The following is an 18,271-nucleotide window of genomic DNA, read 5'->3' as shown; positions in this document are numbered from 1 at the left end:
ACTGGCTCCAGAGTTTATTGACACTTTGTGTCGCGGTTTTTCGGGCCGGAGGGATGGTGTTTATGTCATCCATATATAAAAGAGATTAAAAGCTTTATGATTTTACAGCATAATAATGCTCACAAATAAAGCCACTCAAGAATACACGATCCCTGCAACAAGCAAGAACACGAAGACGGGGGGGCCTATGTACATTAATCGCTAAATTGCGCTCGCGCACGTATGGTGTAATCAAAGCCGGTAAAGGTTCGGAAATGATTGCGTACACACACACACGGGGCTGACCACGAGAGGCCACAGAAACCGAAAGTCGCCAAACCGGATCTACCGCAATCTTTGGGGCTCGACACGACGACGTATAAAGATCGGATACCTCCGGAGACTTGTCTCGTCGGCCACGGTGCGGGCGCAAATAGCGGTGAAGCGACGAGCCACCTTCTAATCGCCATCACTTCCCTTCCCCCCGGGGAGCGGGGTGCCAGTGTCTGCCCAGCGTTCATTCTAGCGCCGAGAGAGAGAACTTGCTCGATGTAGGTCACAAAACATCGGAGCGTTAAGTTATGGTTAACGTCCAGCGAACACGCACCGTCGCAATCTCGCCTTTACCGATTAGGCCATCAGGGCTTTGGCAGCACTCGACCGTACCACCGCACGTCTCGGAAGTCGCCGACCGGGGGCTGCAATCGTCCGTCCCCTGTCCCCATGCAAAAGTAAAACCCCCATTTAGCGTGGTTTGGCACGCCGTCTGAACTTCACCTTCGCGGTGCAGCAGATTGGTTGGTACGTGGTGCATGCGAAACTGTGCGCTGCGCAGCGGCGGACGTATCATGTACGATCGCTTACTAACGACGATCGCTTCGATGTGAACGACTCCCTTCGATTTGTGCACAATTTGATGCGCATCGTGGGCCGCATCGTGATACGGGGGCACACAAGTGGTTGGACACGGTTGCCCGGCCCTACCAGTCCCAGTCCAACGCTGCTGCGTGCGAGCGCGTTCCCAAGAACCACACTTCACTGTCGTGTGCCTTTGCCTCCAGCAGCTCCGTCCAGCAGCGGCTCACTAAATACCGCGCAAACGATCTGTCACGATCGCGAGGACACATGGCTGCGATCGCGTTCGATCGGATTTCGGCCGTCTCACAAATCACACTCCACTGGTGTGAGCTGTAGTGTGCTACACAGCTGGTGGGAGCGAGAGGGTGAGTTGTAGATGATGTTAGCCGCTTAGAAGTAGAAGCAGTTTTCCCTCCCCACCTGAGAGGTTAGCTTCGTGCCAGCTGTTAGACGGCAATAGACGAATACGGCTGGGTAGATTAGTTGCTTTTCGTTTTTCGCAGTGGATGGTTGGTGGGTTTGGCTGGCTGGAGAAGTGAGATTTTTAATCCTCGGAGCGCTTGGAACCGTCTAAGCATCGATGAGAGTTGTGTGCAGCCACGAGTTGCTTAAAGCTTGCAAGGACATTTGGATACTATTCGCTAGAGTAGGAACGTAAGTGTCTTCAAGGTGCACAAGGTGCATTGCAAGCAGGTGATCGTTGAAAGTGAGCAAGAGCATCAACAATTGTGCCGTGGATTATGCATTTTAGTGACAAGTACAAGATATAATGAGTAATTACTCAATAAGTTTAGTACAAGATATAATGAGTAATTATGTGCTCCACATAAGTGATCTTCACATTGTTAACCTGGTTAGACCATTGGATGTCCTTTCAATTCTACTCTTCCTAACCCGCATCAGCGTGACATACATCTGGCAAGGTCACGGTGTTAAACGTTGTCCATTTTCTAATGGCTATTATTAAAACACAAACTTCAACAACATTGAGTTGATGAAGTACTAATTCCCCACAATGTTGTCCGAATATCTCCCCGTTCAAATGGCTCGTGAACCTGCATGTCTGAGTTTGACATCGACAACCCATGTCGTGAATGATCTTCAGCAATAAGAGCGTTGCTAATTGTGATTTGATTCCGCGTGTGCTTGTTGTACAAATCAAACGCTCAAAGTGTTGACGTTTGACCGAATAAAAAACAAAGCCCCACACGGACGTGATCCTCGATTTACCACACCTCCAAACGCGCGCCATAAGGCCAATTTTAACTGCATGTTATGAGTGTTTTTTGAGCGTGCACTTGACATGGCGGCGCCTTCGAGGGCGTTCGTTTCTTTGATGGACACAGTTGGAATTGTTTCCTTATTGTCTTTCACAATCCGCACAGCAGCTGTCGGTCAATGTGAAACCCTCGCTCCCCCCCTCCGGGGTCTACATTCCCACAAACGAGCGCATCGATCATTCCATCTCTGACGTTTGTGAGGGTTTTTCGCAATTATTTAGCGGGTTTTTGTTGTGCGCGCAATGATGCCCAGATGGCATAAGAAAAGACCTTCAGCGATCTCAGATTCTGAATTCGTGCATCCTCTCTCTTTCTTCTAACATTCGATTCGTTGATGTTGAGATGACATTAGAAAAAAGGCTTTAAGGCATCAAAACGACCGTCACCACCTGCACCTGCATCACATTCGCGATCATCTGCCTTGCATTAAGATATCACTTCGATCTTCTCGATCTTCTCATCCAACGGCACAACTAATCATTCCCACAGAAGATGGTACGACGAACGGTTGGCACGCGCCTGCCAGTGCTGATGGCGTTTTTGCTGACGGCTTCTCCTCCCACCGACGCGCAACAGTTCCCCGTCTTCGAGACGCTGTTCGATGAGGTGAGCCTGCTGGTGCGCACCGGCCCGAACGCTTCCGTGCCAATACCGGAGGCGAAGCGGATCCGCGACGAGTACGATTTCGTCGTGATTGGGGCCGGCTCGGGCGGTTCGGTGATGGCCAACCGGTTAAGCGAAGTGCGCGACTGGAGCGTCCTGCTGCTCGAGGTGGGCAAGGAGGAGAACCTGATCTCGAACGTTCCCCTCACCGCAGGACTCACAACGGCCACGGGTGAGTGTACGCAGTGGGTTCGATAAGGAAGCAGAAAGCTCCCATGCCTATCTGACATTCCCCTTCTCTCCACGCAGGTTACAGCTGGGGCTACCGGTCCGATCCGATGCGCAATGCTTGCCGAGGGCTAGAGCAGGGCGTCTGTTACTGGCCGAAAGGGCGTGGGTTAGGTGGGACGAGCCTCATAAACTTCCTGCTGTACGGTCGCGGTCACCAGCGCGACTACGACGATTGGGAGCGGGCGGGCAACTACGGCTGGGGCTACCGGGACGTCCGGAGGTACTTCGAGAAGGCGGAGCAGATCAAGGGCCAGCCGTACAACCCGCACGGCTATCTGCACATCGAGGAAAGCTCGTTCGAAACGCCAATGCTGGGCAGGTACATCGAGGCCGGCAAGCGGTTCGGCTACCGGCACATCGATCCGAACGATCCGGTCCAGCTCGGGTTCTACAAGGCGCAGGCCACGATGGTGAACGGAGAGCGATGCAGTGCGGCCCGGGCCTACCTCAAACCGGTCGCTGATCGGCCCAACCTGGACATATCGACCCGCTCCTGGGCCACCCGGATTTTGATCGATCCCGTCACGAAAACGGCATTCGGCGTGGAGTTCACCAAGAACAAGCGCCTGCACACGGTGCGCGTGCGCAAGGAAGTGATACTGGCGGCGGGCGCGATCGCTTCACCCCAGCTGCTGATGCTGTCCGGCGTGGGGCCGCGGGAGCATCTGCAGCAGCTCGACATACCCGTCGTGAAGGATCTGCGCGTCGGGTACAATCTGCAGGACCACCAGACACTGTCCGGGCTGGTGTTCACCGTCAACCAGCCGGTAACGATACGGGAGCGGGACATGCGCCGACCGGCCCCCCTCCTGAGCTATCTGTTCGCCCGCCGCGGTCCATTCACCGTGCCGGGCGGGGCCGAAGGTATCGCGTTCGTGAAGACGAACAACTCGCGCTCCCCCGAGGACTACCCGGACGTGGAGCTGGTGCTCGGGACGGGTGCGGTCAACAACGATGAGTCCGGTTCGCTCCGGCACACGTTCGGGATGACGCGCGAATTCTACGACCGCTCGTTTGGGTCGGCCCGGGGACAGCACGCGTTCGGCATTGCGCCGGTACTGATGCGGCCGAAAAGTCGGGGCCGGGTGTGGCTGAAGAGCCGCAACCCGTTCCACTGGCCCCACATGGAGGGGAACTTTTTCGACCATCCGGACGATCTGGCGACGATGGTGGAGGGCATTAGGCTGGCGGTGCGCATTGGCGAGTCGGACAGCTTCGCCTCGTACGGTGCGCGGCTGCTTGGGACCCCGTTCTATGGGTGTGAGGCGCATCCGTTCCGGTCGGACGACTACTGGCGCTGCTGCTTGCGGCAGGTCGGTGCCAGCATTCAGCACCAGTCCGGTACGTGCAAGATGGGCCCGGCCAGCGATCCGGACGCGGTCGTCGATCCGGAACTGCGCGTGCACGGCGTCGGCGGGTTGCGCGTGGTGGACGCCTCCATCTTCCCGGTCATACCGGCGGCCCACACGAACGGGGTCGTCATCATGGTGGGCGAGAAGGCGGCCGACATGGTGAAGGACTACTGGAACAATCACATAACGTGAGGGAGGAGGGAGGGGGGGAGATATATGCTCTTTGCCGTTGCAAGCGGCGCCAATCAAACTAGTCACGATGGGTTACAAGTTTAATGTTATGTTTGAGGGAAATCAATGGTACAATTTAGCATTAAATTAAGAAAACAAGAAAAAAATAAATAAAGTTTAAATTAATAATTATAAAAATAGTTGTGCTTTAAGTCAAAATTTATCATTTTATAATTATGCTGAAGCCAAACAAATGAAGAAAAAAAATTAAACGCGCTGTTTCTTCTTGGGATTTGAACCCAGGTCCGATGTGTTGTTAGGTTGAACCATTGGGAACCATCTCTTTAATTGGGCGTTAGAAGCAGAAACTTCATTTTCCGCCCACATACAGTAGCAAGGGACTGAAAAGAGTGAGTATTGTGTGTTCCAATTTAAGAATAGTAATAAAAAGGTTAAAAAGTAAAACACAAACAATTCAAGCACAAACAAACACTGCCCAATGAAATCCCAATGAAATCGTCTTTTTCTTCTTGGTGTTCTTGATTCAACGAACTACGCCGGCATGCTAGACACGCACAGGATTGCACGACTAGCTACCATGAAGTTTAAAAAAGAGACCAGGATATGGTTCAGATGGGAATCGAACCCGTCCGACGAACGTTGCAACATTAGATCGCTCGCTTTTATTACCACGATCACGCAGCATTTGACACGAGGGTTAACAATCCAAGCTTGTGGCGAAACCTTACAACAGTCGCACACTCAACGGTGAGCATGCGACAATTGTATTGTCGTAGTTAATTTTTATATGATTTTTAAACTTTTTTTCTGAGATGCGTTTTTAGATAACGTGTAAATTCTTGAACAATTAAAATACTTACCAAAAACTACATCTTTTTTCCATTTTCTCAAAACACGCATTTTCTCAAAAGTTGTAGCACGCCGCTGTCGATTAGGTGAATAATGAAAAAAAACAGTTTTTCATCTATTTTCGCTTTTCTTTGCTTAGCCTTCGTTAGTTAAATATAAATACCACTTGGAGTTTTTCTTCCATCTCGCCCTTTTTCGCTTGCTTCTGATTCGCTCGCGTGCGAATGTGAGGCTGAATTTCATCCAACCATGCGCGTAATGAATGGATTACCATCGTTTTGTGATCATCTGCTGCTAAACGCTACACATCTCTTACTTATTAGCATTTATAAATATGATTGAGATTGTTCTGGCCAATAACGCTCACACACACACACATATAATAAGCTCAAACATAAACTCGAACCTAAAATCTACAAACTCGTCCCATCATCCTCGGAGAGCGAATAAGAATGTTTTCAGCATTTACTGTTTAGCGTACCCTCAGTACGTTTCATCGGTGTGTCAAAAAGGATCACAACATCACCTTGTTAGGCAATAAGTAATAAGTTAACTGGATTTCGATTCCAATTGATAAACGCAAAAGAATCTTACAGTTGGCAGCTTTGAGATACTGTGCGCGAATTCTAACAACTGCTACGCCTAGATCAGCAAACAAAAAGTCAAAGATGCCGCTCATTACTACTCCTCTTTGATGGAAAAAATGATAATCACAATAATTAAATGTCGATAACGAAACAATGCGTACTTCTTCAATTTGGCGTATGTGTATGTGTGTGTGTGTGTCCTTATACTTGATTGTTGCTGTTTTTCTCCCTTTTCCCCCGTTCACTGAGAATATACGTTCTCTCTTACGTATCTTATCACTGTCTATCGATTCCATCGAGTAACTACACTAACCGAGCACATACAGAACGTGGCAAACCGAAGCCTAACACTGGGGACATCCGTCCCCGGTTGACACACATACACGAATGCAGCAAAAGCTTTCCTACTTACTATGCTTATATCTCACGATTAACTGATTGCTTATTGAAATAGTGGCTTAGCACTGTTATATTGATTGACCCACTGTTCTCCGTCTTTCCGCTTCCGTTTGTGTCGGTATTACGGGTCAGAGTACACACAGTCTAATGTTTAGATTTGCAGACGTTTCGCACGTATTAGTAACGCAGCCTATGGTCCAACATATATGTACGACAACTAATCAAGGATGAAATGAAAAGCGAAACGATGGGTCTCACGTATAGTACCCAACCAGTTTGGCAATAAATTAAAAAAAAAAAAAACAAATAATCGATCTTTTCCCTCCTGTGGCGCTCGGGAAGAGATTTCCACTATGAAGATGATGCGGGATGAGAACTTCTTAACGTTAACGTAACTTAAGCTAGCAGCAGCTGGAATCAACCGACCGCCGGTACCGCTTCCACACTGTGCATAATCGACTGAGACTGGGACCGTTTCGTCCTGTTTGTGGCGTTTTTGTGGTTCGAAGCGAACGACGAGCCCCCTCGCAAAGTGCACCGGACCTTCCCCGGTATCCCGTTCACTTCTGCACCGTCAGCGGTAGCGTCGGGATGCGTTTGCTGCTGTAGAAATGGGACCGCAGCGATTCGTTCTCCGGGTTCGCCATGACCGAGTCGATGAACGCGCTCGTTTCCTCCTGCAGCTGGGCCAGCCGCACCTGCAGCTCCTGGTTGCGCCGGATCAGCTTGACCGTTTTCAGCGCGATATCAAACAGCCCCTTATGATTGCGCGGATGGTGCGGTACGTTCTGGTGGTGGTGATGCAGCGGATGATGCGACTGGTACGATCGGGAGCCGGAAAGGGCACCGCCACCGTGCGCCGACGATACGCTACTGTCCTCGCGGAAACCATCATCATCGAAGTCGGACATGCTGTACGAGTTGCACCTAAAACGGGTAAAATGGAAACAAAAAACAGGGGGAAAATTACTTTTCTATCACTTTTGAGCCTCATCACACCCTTCCACCCGGCCCCAGATCCTTACCGACAGCTGATGATGCTTCCCAGGGGTGAAAAGTCAAAGTTGCGATCGTTCATCGAGCTGGAACATCCGCTCGACGAAACGCTCATCGACCGGCGGCTGCGCAACCGTGGCCCGGACGTGCTGCCGTCCTCCGTCGTGTCGATGCTGTCCAGCTGGTCGCTGCATTCGGGGCTGGTGTCACAGCCGATCCCTGTGCTGTGGTTGCTGCTGGTCGTGCTGCTGCTGCTGCTGCTGCTGCCACCGCCGCCACTACTGCAACCGTACTCCAGCGAGGAAAAGGTGGACGAGTTGGTCGTATCGTCCATCGGCGGTTCCGTGATGCGACAAACCACCGCCGAACCGGCCCGATAGCTGCTCGACCTATCGTAGGGCGTTCGGCACCGGCCGGTGGATGATTTGTAGGATGATTGCTTTTGAATTTTACCGACTGCAAAGAAAGTGGACATAATATTTCATTAAAATTAGATCCGATTAACGCAAATTAACGCAACAAAGACAATATTACGTTCAATAACCAGTACATGGCAACTGGCCATGTTTGTGTTTGGGGCTGTGAACAATGTAGCAAGCAAACACTCCATATAACCTGACACGATTTGCACGTTGCCGTAACGCCTCAGTGGTAAACGTCTTCCACCTTTGTTTTCCCCCCCATCTGGCACACTTGAGCCGTAGGTTTGACGGCGTGAGCAACAACCCTCTCTCTCTCTCCCTTCACTAGTAGTAATACGTACACGACGCACAAAAAGCAAGCAAAAACACACTCAAATGCATGCACAATCGTTCGCTCAGTTTCAAACGGTATAGAAACTGTTCTGCATTGAGCATTCGAAACAACCGTCGTGGTTCCATAAAGCAGCAGCAACAACAACAGCAAAAAAACGTTGTTCAGTACGCGATTTAAATAAATACCACACACCTCTTGCGCGCGCGCGCACACACACGTCTCGGGACTCGGCCGCGTGCTGAAGCGTATCGTCGACCGGTCGCGTCCGGTCGTAATAAATGCCACACCGTTGACAGAGGAGGCGACAGCGGCCAGGGCTTGCCAAGCGGAGTGACACTTCACACCCTCGCGCTACTGACGGCGAAGATCACGTTCTGGGCCACTGGAGTGTGTGCTGTAGCAGAGGTTTTACACCAACGGTTTCCGCCCGACGGAAAGGGGTACGTAGGGCATACGGGGTTTTTTTAGTCACACCGGCGGCGCTCTGTTGCCATCAGCATATTCCCCTACACCTCTACGTGTGTGTGTGCACAATGTGAAGTACCCTAGACCATCGTGTCTCGCCCCTGAAACGGGTTAAAAGCTTTAATGTAACAAATGAAGCATTTTGAAGGGAATTATTGAAACGCGAACGCGTTCAAATCATCACTTGAAAGCTTCATTGTCCTACACTCCTACAATACCCGACTCGATTGATCTCGTTCTCGGCCGTTCAACCCGACAGTAACTCCTGCACTAATGGTTGAAAATTCCACCACCCACCCCCAGCAGCCCTCGGAACGGTATCTCACATCCCGCTTAATCAGCACCGCGCGGAAGGAAAGTGCTAACATCTAACCACCCTCCATCCCCGTAAGCGGTACACCTTTTAGCTGGCAACGCACAACTGACGGCACGACCCACATGGCATGGCCCGCACGTCGCCAAAGGGCACAACAGCCGCGGCGGCGTACGAACGAGAACCCACCATCCGGCGCACAACGTGCTGTAGGTCGCGTTGCAACACGTTTTCACACTCGCGCTTCAGGCGAACCAGCGCTGGGGCCACGTGGATGCAACCGATGTCGTCGGAGAGAACCGAGAGAGAGAGAGAAAGCCCCAGTCCGCCACAAGCGAACTGTACGTGTCACTCGAATGTACGAGAGCAGGAAGTCACACACTTACCCCAGAGGCGGTGCATTTATGTCTGGACCGTAAAAAAGCATCTCCACTGCCCGGCTGGTTGGGGCTGTAGAGAGAGAACCGTGGAGAGAACTCGCGGATGGACACAAACACACACACACACATGTGCGGGCACACCCAGGACGCGCTGCAACCACGTGCTTCCGGGCGCGAAGCACGCGTGAGGTGCACGCTAACACTTTCGCATGAGTACGCCCCGTGGCCGGGTACGGTTAAACAACGCGCTCGGCAACCAGGAAACGCAAACGCTAATACGCGTCCCTAAGTCCAAGTGTTAACGCATGCATCATCTTCCCCCTCCTGCCCTTTGAATGCTTTACCCGCGGGTACTAACAATCGGGAAAGAGGTTTGATGTAGTAACGCAATCGGAAAGATCTGTCCGTTTCTTGGTTTTATCGTGAGCACATGTTTTCACTCTTCTCTGTGCTCGCGATACTTTGCTAAAACAGATACTGTTACATTATTTATTTTGAAGGTTAGTTTACTTCTGTCCACCTCGCATCCCATGAATCTCGGGGTTCGTGTCTGCATCTCGCAACATTCATGCGTTCTCTCTCTCTCTCTTTAGGTCGCTGTATTCACGCGGCCTTAGCTTGAGCTAGCTTCGGGTCACGTGTCCGCTTTGTTCGGTGCCTTGCTGCAGTACTTTTCTCTGAGTCGCACATCACATCTGGCCTGCTGACCAGACAAATCCTTCACCACTCGGCGTTCAAGGGAACGCGGTTATCAAGGGGTAAGTAGTGGGAAAAGGGAAAGCAAAAGAAGATAGAGGCGGCCGAGGTGTTTTGGCGAGTGAATCTCGTCCAGGTGAGTGAATGTGTTTGTTTTAGTTGTTTAGCAGGGGTGTGAGATTCGGTGTAAGCCAATGTCTACCATAGCCTTGTGGTAGACGTATACGATACCTATAAGGCCTGGCGTGATTAGTGCTCCCCTTGGTTAGATGAATCAAGAGAAGTAGAAGCAGAAGAATAAGACCTCGAAACACCAAATCCCAAATATCCAGTTGTCCTCGATCTCAAGAAGTAGGAGTTGGAACTTGATCTATAGTCTTAGGATCTTTTCGCGTAGCAAGTGCCATCTTTAGGGCGGTAGGACCCCAAGAACCTCAACCTAACACACATTGTTGTCGCCTTCCCCTTCTACTCCTTTGCTAGTGTCTATGTCAACTCTTCACACTATTCTGCATAACTCTCAAACATATCTCCAACTGTGCACCTTTCACAACTTTTACACGTGCGAATGACGTTGCATTGACGTCATTTCAGGTCCAGGCCCACAGAAGAAGAAAAAGGCGTCAGAGTCTTCCCCTCCCGATGGAAGTGACCTCCTCCTGCAAGATGTGGTACGCGCATTAACGCCAGGGAGGAAGGGCGCCGGAAATCTGCTCTCCCCAGCAGTATCACACAATCGTTCGTGCACTTTAAAAAACCACAACCACGGTTGTATGTGCCCTCACGTGTGCGGGCAAGTGATCGGATCTTGACCGTTGGCGCTGTAACCAGCGAGAGTTTGGGGCACACAAAGACAGTACGACATCCTAAGCTGGATGGAGTAAGCAACCAACAGATTTAGAAAGTGTCAAAAAAAAAAACAAAAAACGTCTTTTTGGCTTGGCCAGTCATTTGATAGACATAATCCCTCCGCGAATTCACGTTCGAGGACTAATGGTGGTGGTATTTGGGATTTAATAGCCAAACGCGAGTATCAGGGAAGCTAGAAAAGAAGCAATCGAAACCAATTGAATTATGTTTACATAAGCCGGCCAATGCCTGGCGTTTCCTCGAACTTCTCTCCCAAAGGCACCAGACATCCGGACCATTTCCGACGCCGACAGTCGATCCGGCACAGAGAACTTTTACTTTCATATTCTCTCCCCCCAACGGAGCTGCTGTAACGGATGAATGCTCCCTCCCTCAGGGAGTTGGTTCCCAATGGTTCCAATGAAAACCTTCGAACCAAAGTGTTTGTGTTTGCGCGAGCGTTTACTTTCCTGCCGCTATTTGTTTGCCCCGTCCCCGTCGTTCAGTTTCGTCTCGGGTCCCCCCGATGTGCGCGCAAGCGGCAGGAAACGCACTCAGTGTGACGCGAGCGGCACGTTGATTACCCGGCAGTTCGCCGGCAGCAGCCGCATGGCTGGCGTGCGCGACCCCAAACACACCACCATACACCACACTTGCCAATAACACGTGACGGGTGCGCCATTGAAACGACGAGTGCGCGCGGTCAACACAATCATCAGCTGCACAGCGCCGCCGTCACTAGGCTAAACACAGATCACACTCCGCCTTCCGCCTTCTCGTATTTGCCCCCCCCCGCCCTTGGCCCACGGAATAGCGAACACGGTCGTGTGTTGGTGAGAAAAGGAGAGCATGTATATAGCAGCCAGCCATGTCATCCCTTTATGGCTACTGACTCTCGGAGCAATGATATTCACTTTAAGCGCGTTAGATCATCTCCCTGCTCGAGCTGTTCTGTAGCTGGGCACAGCAAGAGAATGCCTGTTGCGAGATATCAAGACCAGAACTCTCGAGATCAAGAGCGCCCCACTCCATTTCGTTAGCCGTTTAACGACTCATCACTCGCCTCGCAAAAGCAAGCCTCGCACAGCACGACCTACCCCAACTGCGAAGTGGAAGAGGATCGGGCCCGCTCTCTATAGCAACCACTACCGGGGCTCGCTTCATATTAGAGCGTCTGTGTCATTTGCACTATTATCTCGACGGATCTTTGGACACTCAGGCGCAGCCCCCACGTGCTCGCGGGCGTTCGATCGACTGCTGGGTAGGATCGGAGTCACGTGGAGACGGCACCATGTTACTTATCGCAATTAGAAGCGCAAACAGCTTGCGCAAGCAGCAACCCTTACCATAGTTTATCACGGAGAAGTTAGACACGGTCGAAAGTATGCCACCCACACCTGGGGCGGCCTGGGTTTGAAGCGGCTGTGCTAGCGGCGGTGGTTGGCCCGAGTTCGGACCGGGTGATAGTGGCGGGGCCGGCGATTCCGTCCGCGAATCCGCTGGCGATGGTGGTTCCGCTAGCAACCGGTCGACTCCACTACACGTCTTCTCACCGGCGGACGGTGCTTTCGTCGTCACGGACAGTGGCATTGTCGGAGCAGGGTTAGGGCAAACTATTATGCCGCAACCGGGACGGGGGGGTCCTCTGCAATGTAAAGAACGAAAAGACAGTTAGGAAAAACAGTGAAAAATTATGCAATGTTCGAAGCAACAGAACCTCCCTACTCCACCAAAAGTGAAGGCCTGTGTCTCGTTAGACTTACTTTATCAACAATTACGCGTGTTAAACACAATTTGTTTTTGTTTCAGCGATGTTGTTTAAAATATGTTTTCAAAAACAAAAAACACAAAAGTAAGGAAAAAAACCCTGATAGCTTTCTTCTGGTAACCTTTTGACATGAAAAGTGGCACATAAAAATAGAGCAATAAATCGGAAGCAAAACACCGCCGACTGCTTTATCAGCGTTTCTTGAGCGGGGAGTTTTTTTTTTTTTTTTTTTTGGTGGACCCGCACTAAACAGGCGCATGTGTCAAAATAGTGCCACTGTGACAGCTGACGAGATGAAGAACACCTAAGTAGGCATCGACATCAGGCATCAGTGCTGAAGTTAGAGGTGCCAGATAATGGGACAATGGACGAGAGAAGATCTACAGTACCATTGCAAAAGGAAAAATTGAATCTTTCCACAAAGGTTACTGATACTGTGTGCCTGTTCTTGGGCAAGTAAAAGTGAACGAACAAAAAAAAGGACACCCATTAGCAACCCAAGCCCCCGGGGACACAATCAATCGCTGGCATCCTGAAGACATCGGACGATGGTTGTTGCCGGCGACCCGTACCCCAGGGGTTTGTTTGTTACTTGGAGGTTATTTTAAACCGCCGTTAATTTTCTTCCTTTTGTTTTTTTTTTCTGTGCGAAGGTAATGATAACGGTGGCTGCAACGCCATTCGGACCAGTCTACCGGAACAGTATAACTTATCCGGTGCGGCGCCTTACCAACGATGTATGTATCTCCTGCTTGCTGCTATAACCTGTCGCGGTTAGGTGCGTGCAATTTCTAACTTTTAAGCGCGGAAAGCCTACTGAATCCACTTCCGTTTTATGCGGTCCACACACCCCCCCCCCCCCCCTCCACACCCCGTTCCGTCGCCCTTTTTGTTACACTTACCTTGCGAGTTGTGTGACTGCCGCCGAGTTTAGCGTCCGGAGGATACGCCTTTTCGAAGAAGCGAAAATTGCTACGTTTTCGGGGAAATCCAACCTCTGCGTCGCGCGAGATTAATAACCTTCGCCAGATGGAAGATTATAGCCGCACAAACGCACACACACACACACAAATACACGCAAGTCGTCGTAGTCACACGCTTTTCCAACGATGCTAAGGGCACTGCTGCTCGAGCTGCTTGCCGTCTCAAGTCGCCAAAGCGCAGAAAATAAACACACAACCCCCTCCCGTAAAACCCCTAAACACTCCAAGCTCGCACACACACACAGGCCACTGCAGCAACACAACGTTCCCCCTTTATGCGAAACGATGGGGATGGGGTGCACAAAATTCTCGGAACTAAAAACGCACACTTTTCGCAAATGGCCGCACCGAAACGCGCAACCACCCAGAAGGAGGGAGCGAGAGGACAGAGGAACACGATACACAATGCTCTTTCCTTGTTTTTTTTTTTATGCGGGGAGCGTTTTTTTTTACACCATTTCGATGAACGGGTGCGATTTATTCTTTTCTTATCCCCTGTCGCGTTTTGAACCACGCTCGCACACTGCGCGGCTTGTGGCTCGCACTCTATTCACGTGTTCGGTAGCGGTGTCGCATTAAATGTGCAGACAGCGGGGTGGGACACAACCGCTACAATTGGGGGATGCTTCCCGCCTAGCCGAAACCAAAACTGGAGGGGTACAGTGTGTCTGTGCGGGTTATTTTGTGTTATTATGTATTGCTTGCTTGCGCCACACTTTGCACACTTCCTTCGAACACAGGCAGAACGACAGGGCAGAAGGAGATACACAAACACTCGCAACTCTATGCTCCCTTCCACGGTGAAAAAAACCCCACTTCACACAATTCACTGGATGAAATTACTGCACTCTTGGAATTAGTCACCCTTCCAAAAATTGCGCTCACACAAACACACAACACTACACCAAATAGCACACAGCAAGCTGCGACGGCAAAACATCAAATGCACCGCCTAACTCCGCGCAGACAACAGACTCTTCACCCCGTTGTTGTTGTTGTTGTTGTTGTGGTGATGGTACTGGTGGTGGTGGTTTTTTTTCATTCACCTCAACTCATCCCCTTCGTTCCCTTTGTTCGACACAGCGGCGACTTGATGGGCGAATTCGGCGAAAGAAAAAAGGGGTGAAATTACTTCCACCGACCGTTCGCGGGGTGTGTTTGCTTTAGCAGGCCTGTCAATTGCTGTCACTTGCTTGCTCCAATATCACTCACGCGATTGACGGTCAGTATAGCGCCACACTTGTATGCTTGGCGAGTCACGATAGCTACACAACACACAACACCTAACCGGATGGATGGCCAAGACAGACGGATCTGAAAAATGGTCAGTCAGTCACCGTACACAACAGCAGTGTAGCGCTTCTCTACGTGTTCTGAACACAAAGGCAAGGCATTCCTCGCATCTAATGCTAGGTTTATGGGTTTCCTCTCTCTCGAGAGAGAAAGACAGAGCGTGCTCCTATACGTTGGTGTACTCTCGAGAGCTTACACCGTTTCTCTCCACAAACTATCCACACTGTTCACAGTGCGTGGCGAGCACCGCTAACGCGTGGATGGTATGATTAAATCAAAGTTTTATTTTATGTTGTTCTCTTTCTTTTACTCACTTTCTTGGTAATCTGTTTCACAGAACTTACTATCATCGAAGGTAACTAAATAGCAATTAAAACTATGCACGACAGCTCATCAAAAATCGTTACTTACTGTATTTCGGCACCCTTCCTGCCTTCGATGCACTACATTCGATGGCAACATCCCTTTCGCTGGCAAGGGTGTCAAACACGTGCCTGTCATCGTGCATTCCCAGGAAAGGTAACATGTTTGCCCATCATAAAACCTTTCCATGTTATTTATTTGGATTTTTGTAATTTTAAAATGAAATGAATTTAAAAACCAAATTTAAAAAAAAACAGTCAAATAAATCACTTGTTTGACAACGATGCACTCATCAGCTTGGAAAGCAGAGAGAACCCCATAAAAAATGCGCGTGAGTAAAGTCCCGTTCCGCTCTTTGGCTCATTTCATCAGCACCAGCAACAAGAGACACGGCAGGCAGAACAATGGAATTGCAGCAATAAAAACAACAAAAAAAAAACTAAATCCATGTGCTCTGCACACTCATCGCTGGGTCGGAGTTTCCTTTGCCACCCCTCTTCTACTTCCATCGTGTGGGAAGCGTTCTCTCACGTTACACTGGGCCGCCTCTCCACCCGAACGGTGAGCAAACTTTGTGAGCATCTCATCCACTATGCATGCATCCACTGCACGCATATGCTTACGCGCAAATACAACCAGCGTGTTTCCCACCACTATCCCACGCGAGCGTGAGTCACGCCGGGAGGGTTGCCAGAACACGTGCTCACGGCACCGCTTTGCTACTAAAAGGCCACCAATGCACACACACACACACAAGGCAGCATATCCTTACAGCGTGGCTCATCGTGCGGTTTTGGTGAATTATGTGGTGTGTTTTTCCTTTCTTTTTTTGGTTTCTTACGCCTCACTTGTATTGCCATGCAGCCAACGGAATTTAATCGACTTCCTGCCCGCAACGCTGAAGCTGAAATGTGATAGTGCACATGGAGCGTACGGGTGTTGGCTAGTAATGAATATTTCAAATTGAAAATGCACCGCATATCAATGTTCTAAGCGGGCATGCTCTTTAGTCCACGTGGCCATAGACATTGTGTGTGCGTGTGAGTTATGGAATTGGTACTGTTTGCCGTTTATGGTTCAATCCCACAAATAGTGTACGGCAAAGGCAGAATCGTACGCAACCCAATTATGGAAAATGTATGCAATTCCTTTTCCTAAAACAAAACCAAAGAGCCAAACAGGCGTCCTCCGATCGTCTGAATATCTAGTGAATAAAACAACACACAACAGATGTCTTACACATCTTTCTGTTCTTCTGAGGAATTGGTGCCGAATGTCCTGCGGCAATACACGTGCCATTTTCTGCGTAACTTCTCCAACAATAAATGCTCTCTTTCTCTCTCTCTCTCTCTCTCTCTCTCTCTCTCTCTCTCTCTGCTGCGCTTTTCGTCAGATACGGAGCCATACGCACAACCAAAAACAATCAGTACTGCTTTCCTAGAACACATTACGTAGAAATGGGGTACCTAAATCTAATGTTCTGCTTTTCCACGAACAAAGGCTTCATCAAATTTTCCTGTGTAACATCTTGTGTCCCATGCTTACGAGACTTATTGTTATCACATCTTTGGTCCCAGCGGACACGCTCGATTCGCGTCTGGCCTTGTAGCAACTGGCATCACCTACCATTATCGCTGTTTTTTTCTCAATATTTTCTATATCCTATTCCTTCCTTCCTACCTTCCATTGCTTCATGCCCTACGTGTCACGTGTTGTGCTAGTGGTCGTGCGTACGCGTCGCGTTCGATCCAATTCGAACAGCAGAAAAGGCAAACAAATCATTCATAAATCATGAGCGCAACTTCTACGTCGTCCTTTTTGGGGGGCCGCGATCACGTTGTACGCCGGAGGGTGAAGGCTAGGGTTTTATGAAAACGTGAAACAAGCAGTTTAAAAAATGGATTATGCATCTTTTAGCAGTTCAAAATGAACTCAACGAGCAACGATGTTACGTTTGCACATAGTCTGTCTAATGCTGAGCGAACGAAAAATGCCCCATCGGCTTGCGTAACTCATTAAAAAGCAGCTCCACCAGACAACAACAACACTATCGTGCCGTAAATTCCTGCTCCCAAATTACGCCGCCCGTTAACCTGCTTGTAACATAAAACCATTCTACCTTCTTTATTCTTCGCTTCGTCCGCTTCTGTACCGCGCTGCAAGCCACCAGAGCACGTGGAACGACAGGTTCCAGGTATGTACAGCTCAAGCAATCGCTCACATTTCGACATATTGTTTGCGGGACTAGCCTGCGATGTTGACCCTTGAGGCGAGTTCGCACCGTTACAGCCACGCGACAGCGCCTGCCGCCGGGTTATCCAATGACAGTAGTGCCCGGCTACCAAGCAAACTGTTGCCGCTGGTCGAAGTTATCTGACACTAATGATTGCTTCTTTTGTGTTCCCTCCCGTTAACGAACCTGCTCCCTAAGTACGATATATAGTCACAGTGGTTTTGGAAGGGATAGTATTGGTCACACACAAAAAAAAGAAAAGAAAAATAGACATCCGGAAAAGAATAGGAAGGCTACGATTAATCTGCACGTGGCTGTATTGGTGATTTGTCACGTGTTATGTTGTGGTTTTTGTTCTGCAAAGATTGAAGTAATAAAACACATCATTTGGGGTAGTGTTCATTAACTCCAGAATGTATTACAATCGGTGTATGTGTGTGTGTAAGGTTAGTAGAAGTTGTACACATTACACCCAAAAATAGGAACTTCCTAATCCATAACTAGCGATAATCCCTCGCTGTGACATTCCGTCGTTCCATACGACTGGCTAACATCATCATTCATACCGCACCAGCGATGGCTTCATAACGGATGGATGGAGTGAACCACGCGCGTGGGTGACGCTATTAAGAGAGGAAGAAGAAGGAAAAAAAACACCACCGAACGGAAATCAACAAAAGCGCTCGGTGGTGGGAGGCAGGAAACTGGGTCATTGGCGATGGCTGTGATGGTAGCCCGAAGCGCGTACACCACACGTGTCTAACCTGACGTGAAGACATTATGTAA

At 49.8% G+C, this 18,271-nt stretch overlaps 2 protein-coding genes across 3 annotated transcripts; one reads left to right on the top strand and one right to left on the bottom strand.

Annotated features, from left to right (window-relative positions):
- The first annotated feature begins 1,504 nt into the window (after window positions 1-1,504).
- On the top strand, window positions 1,505-4,788 carry LOC1273414 (glucose dehydrogenase [FAD, quinone]). The gene is made up of 2 exons (XM_312388.5): window positions 1,505-2,952; window positions 3,030-4,788. The coding sequence occupies exons 1-2, from the start codon at window positions 2,610-2,612 to the stop codon at window positions 4,553-4,555; spliced, it is 1,869 nt and encodes a 622-aa protein (XP_312388.5). The 5' UTR covers window positions 1,505-2,609; the 3' UTR covers window positions 4,556-4,788.
- A 698-nt stretch (window positions 4,789-5,486) lies between these two features.
- On the bottom strand, window positions 5,487-14,989 carry LOC1273415 (dentin sialophosphoprotein). 2 transcript variants are annotated; one of them, XM_061641326.1, is made up of 4 exons: window positions 13,516-14,989; window positions 12,192-12,490; window positions 7,416-7,842; window positions 5,487-7,317 (listed from the first exon to the last, which is right to left on the bottom strand). In XM_061641326.1, exons 2-4 carry the CDS (start codon window positions 12,433-12,435, stop codon window positions 6,951-6,953), a joined length of 1,038 nt encoding a protein of 345 aa, XP_061497310.1. In that variant the 5' UTR covers window positions 12,436-12,490; window positions 13,516-14,989; the 3' UTR covers window positions 5,487-6,950. The 2 variants fall into 2 exon arrangements, with proteins under 2 accessions (XP_061497310.1, XP_312389.5); XM_312389.5 differs by lacking the exons at window positions 12,192-12,490; window positions 13,516-14,989 and adding an exon at window positions 7,921-10,143.
- Between the last annotated feature and the right edge of the window lie 3,282 nt (window positions 14,990-18,271).

Source organism: Anopheles gambiae, chromosome 2, assembly GCF_943734735.2.
Source record: "Anopheles gambiae chromosome 2, idAnoGambNW_F1_1, whole genome shotgun sequence".
Classification (NCBI taxonomy): domain Eukaryota; kingdom Metazoa; phylum Arthropoda; class Insecta; order Diptera; family Culicidae; genus Anopheles; species Anopheles gambiae.
Note: the sequence above shows the minus strand (reverse complement) of the source record. Positions and strands in the feature narration are given on the sequence as shown.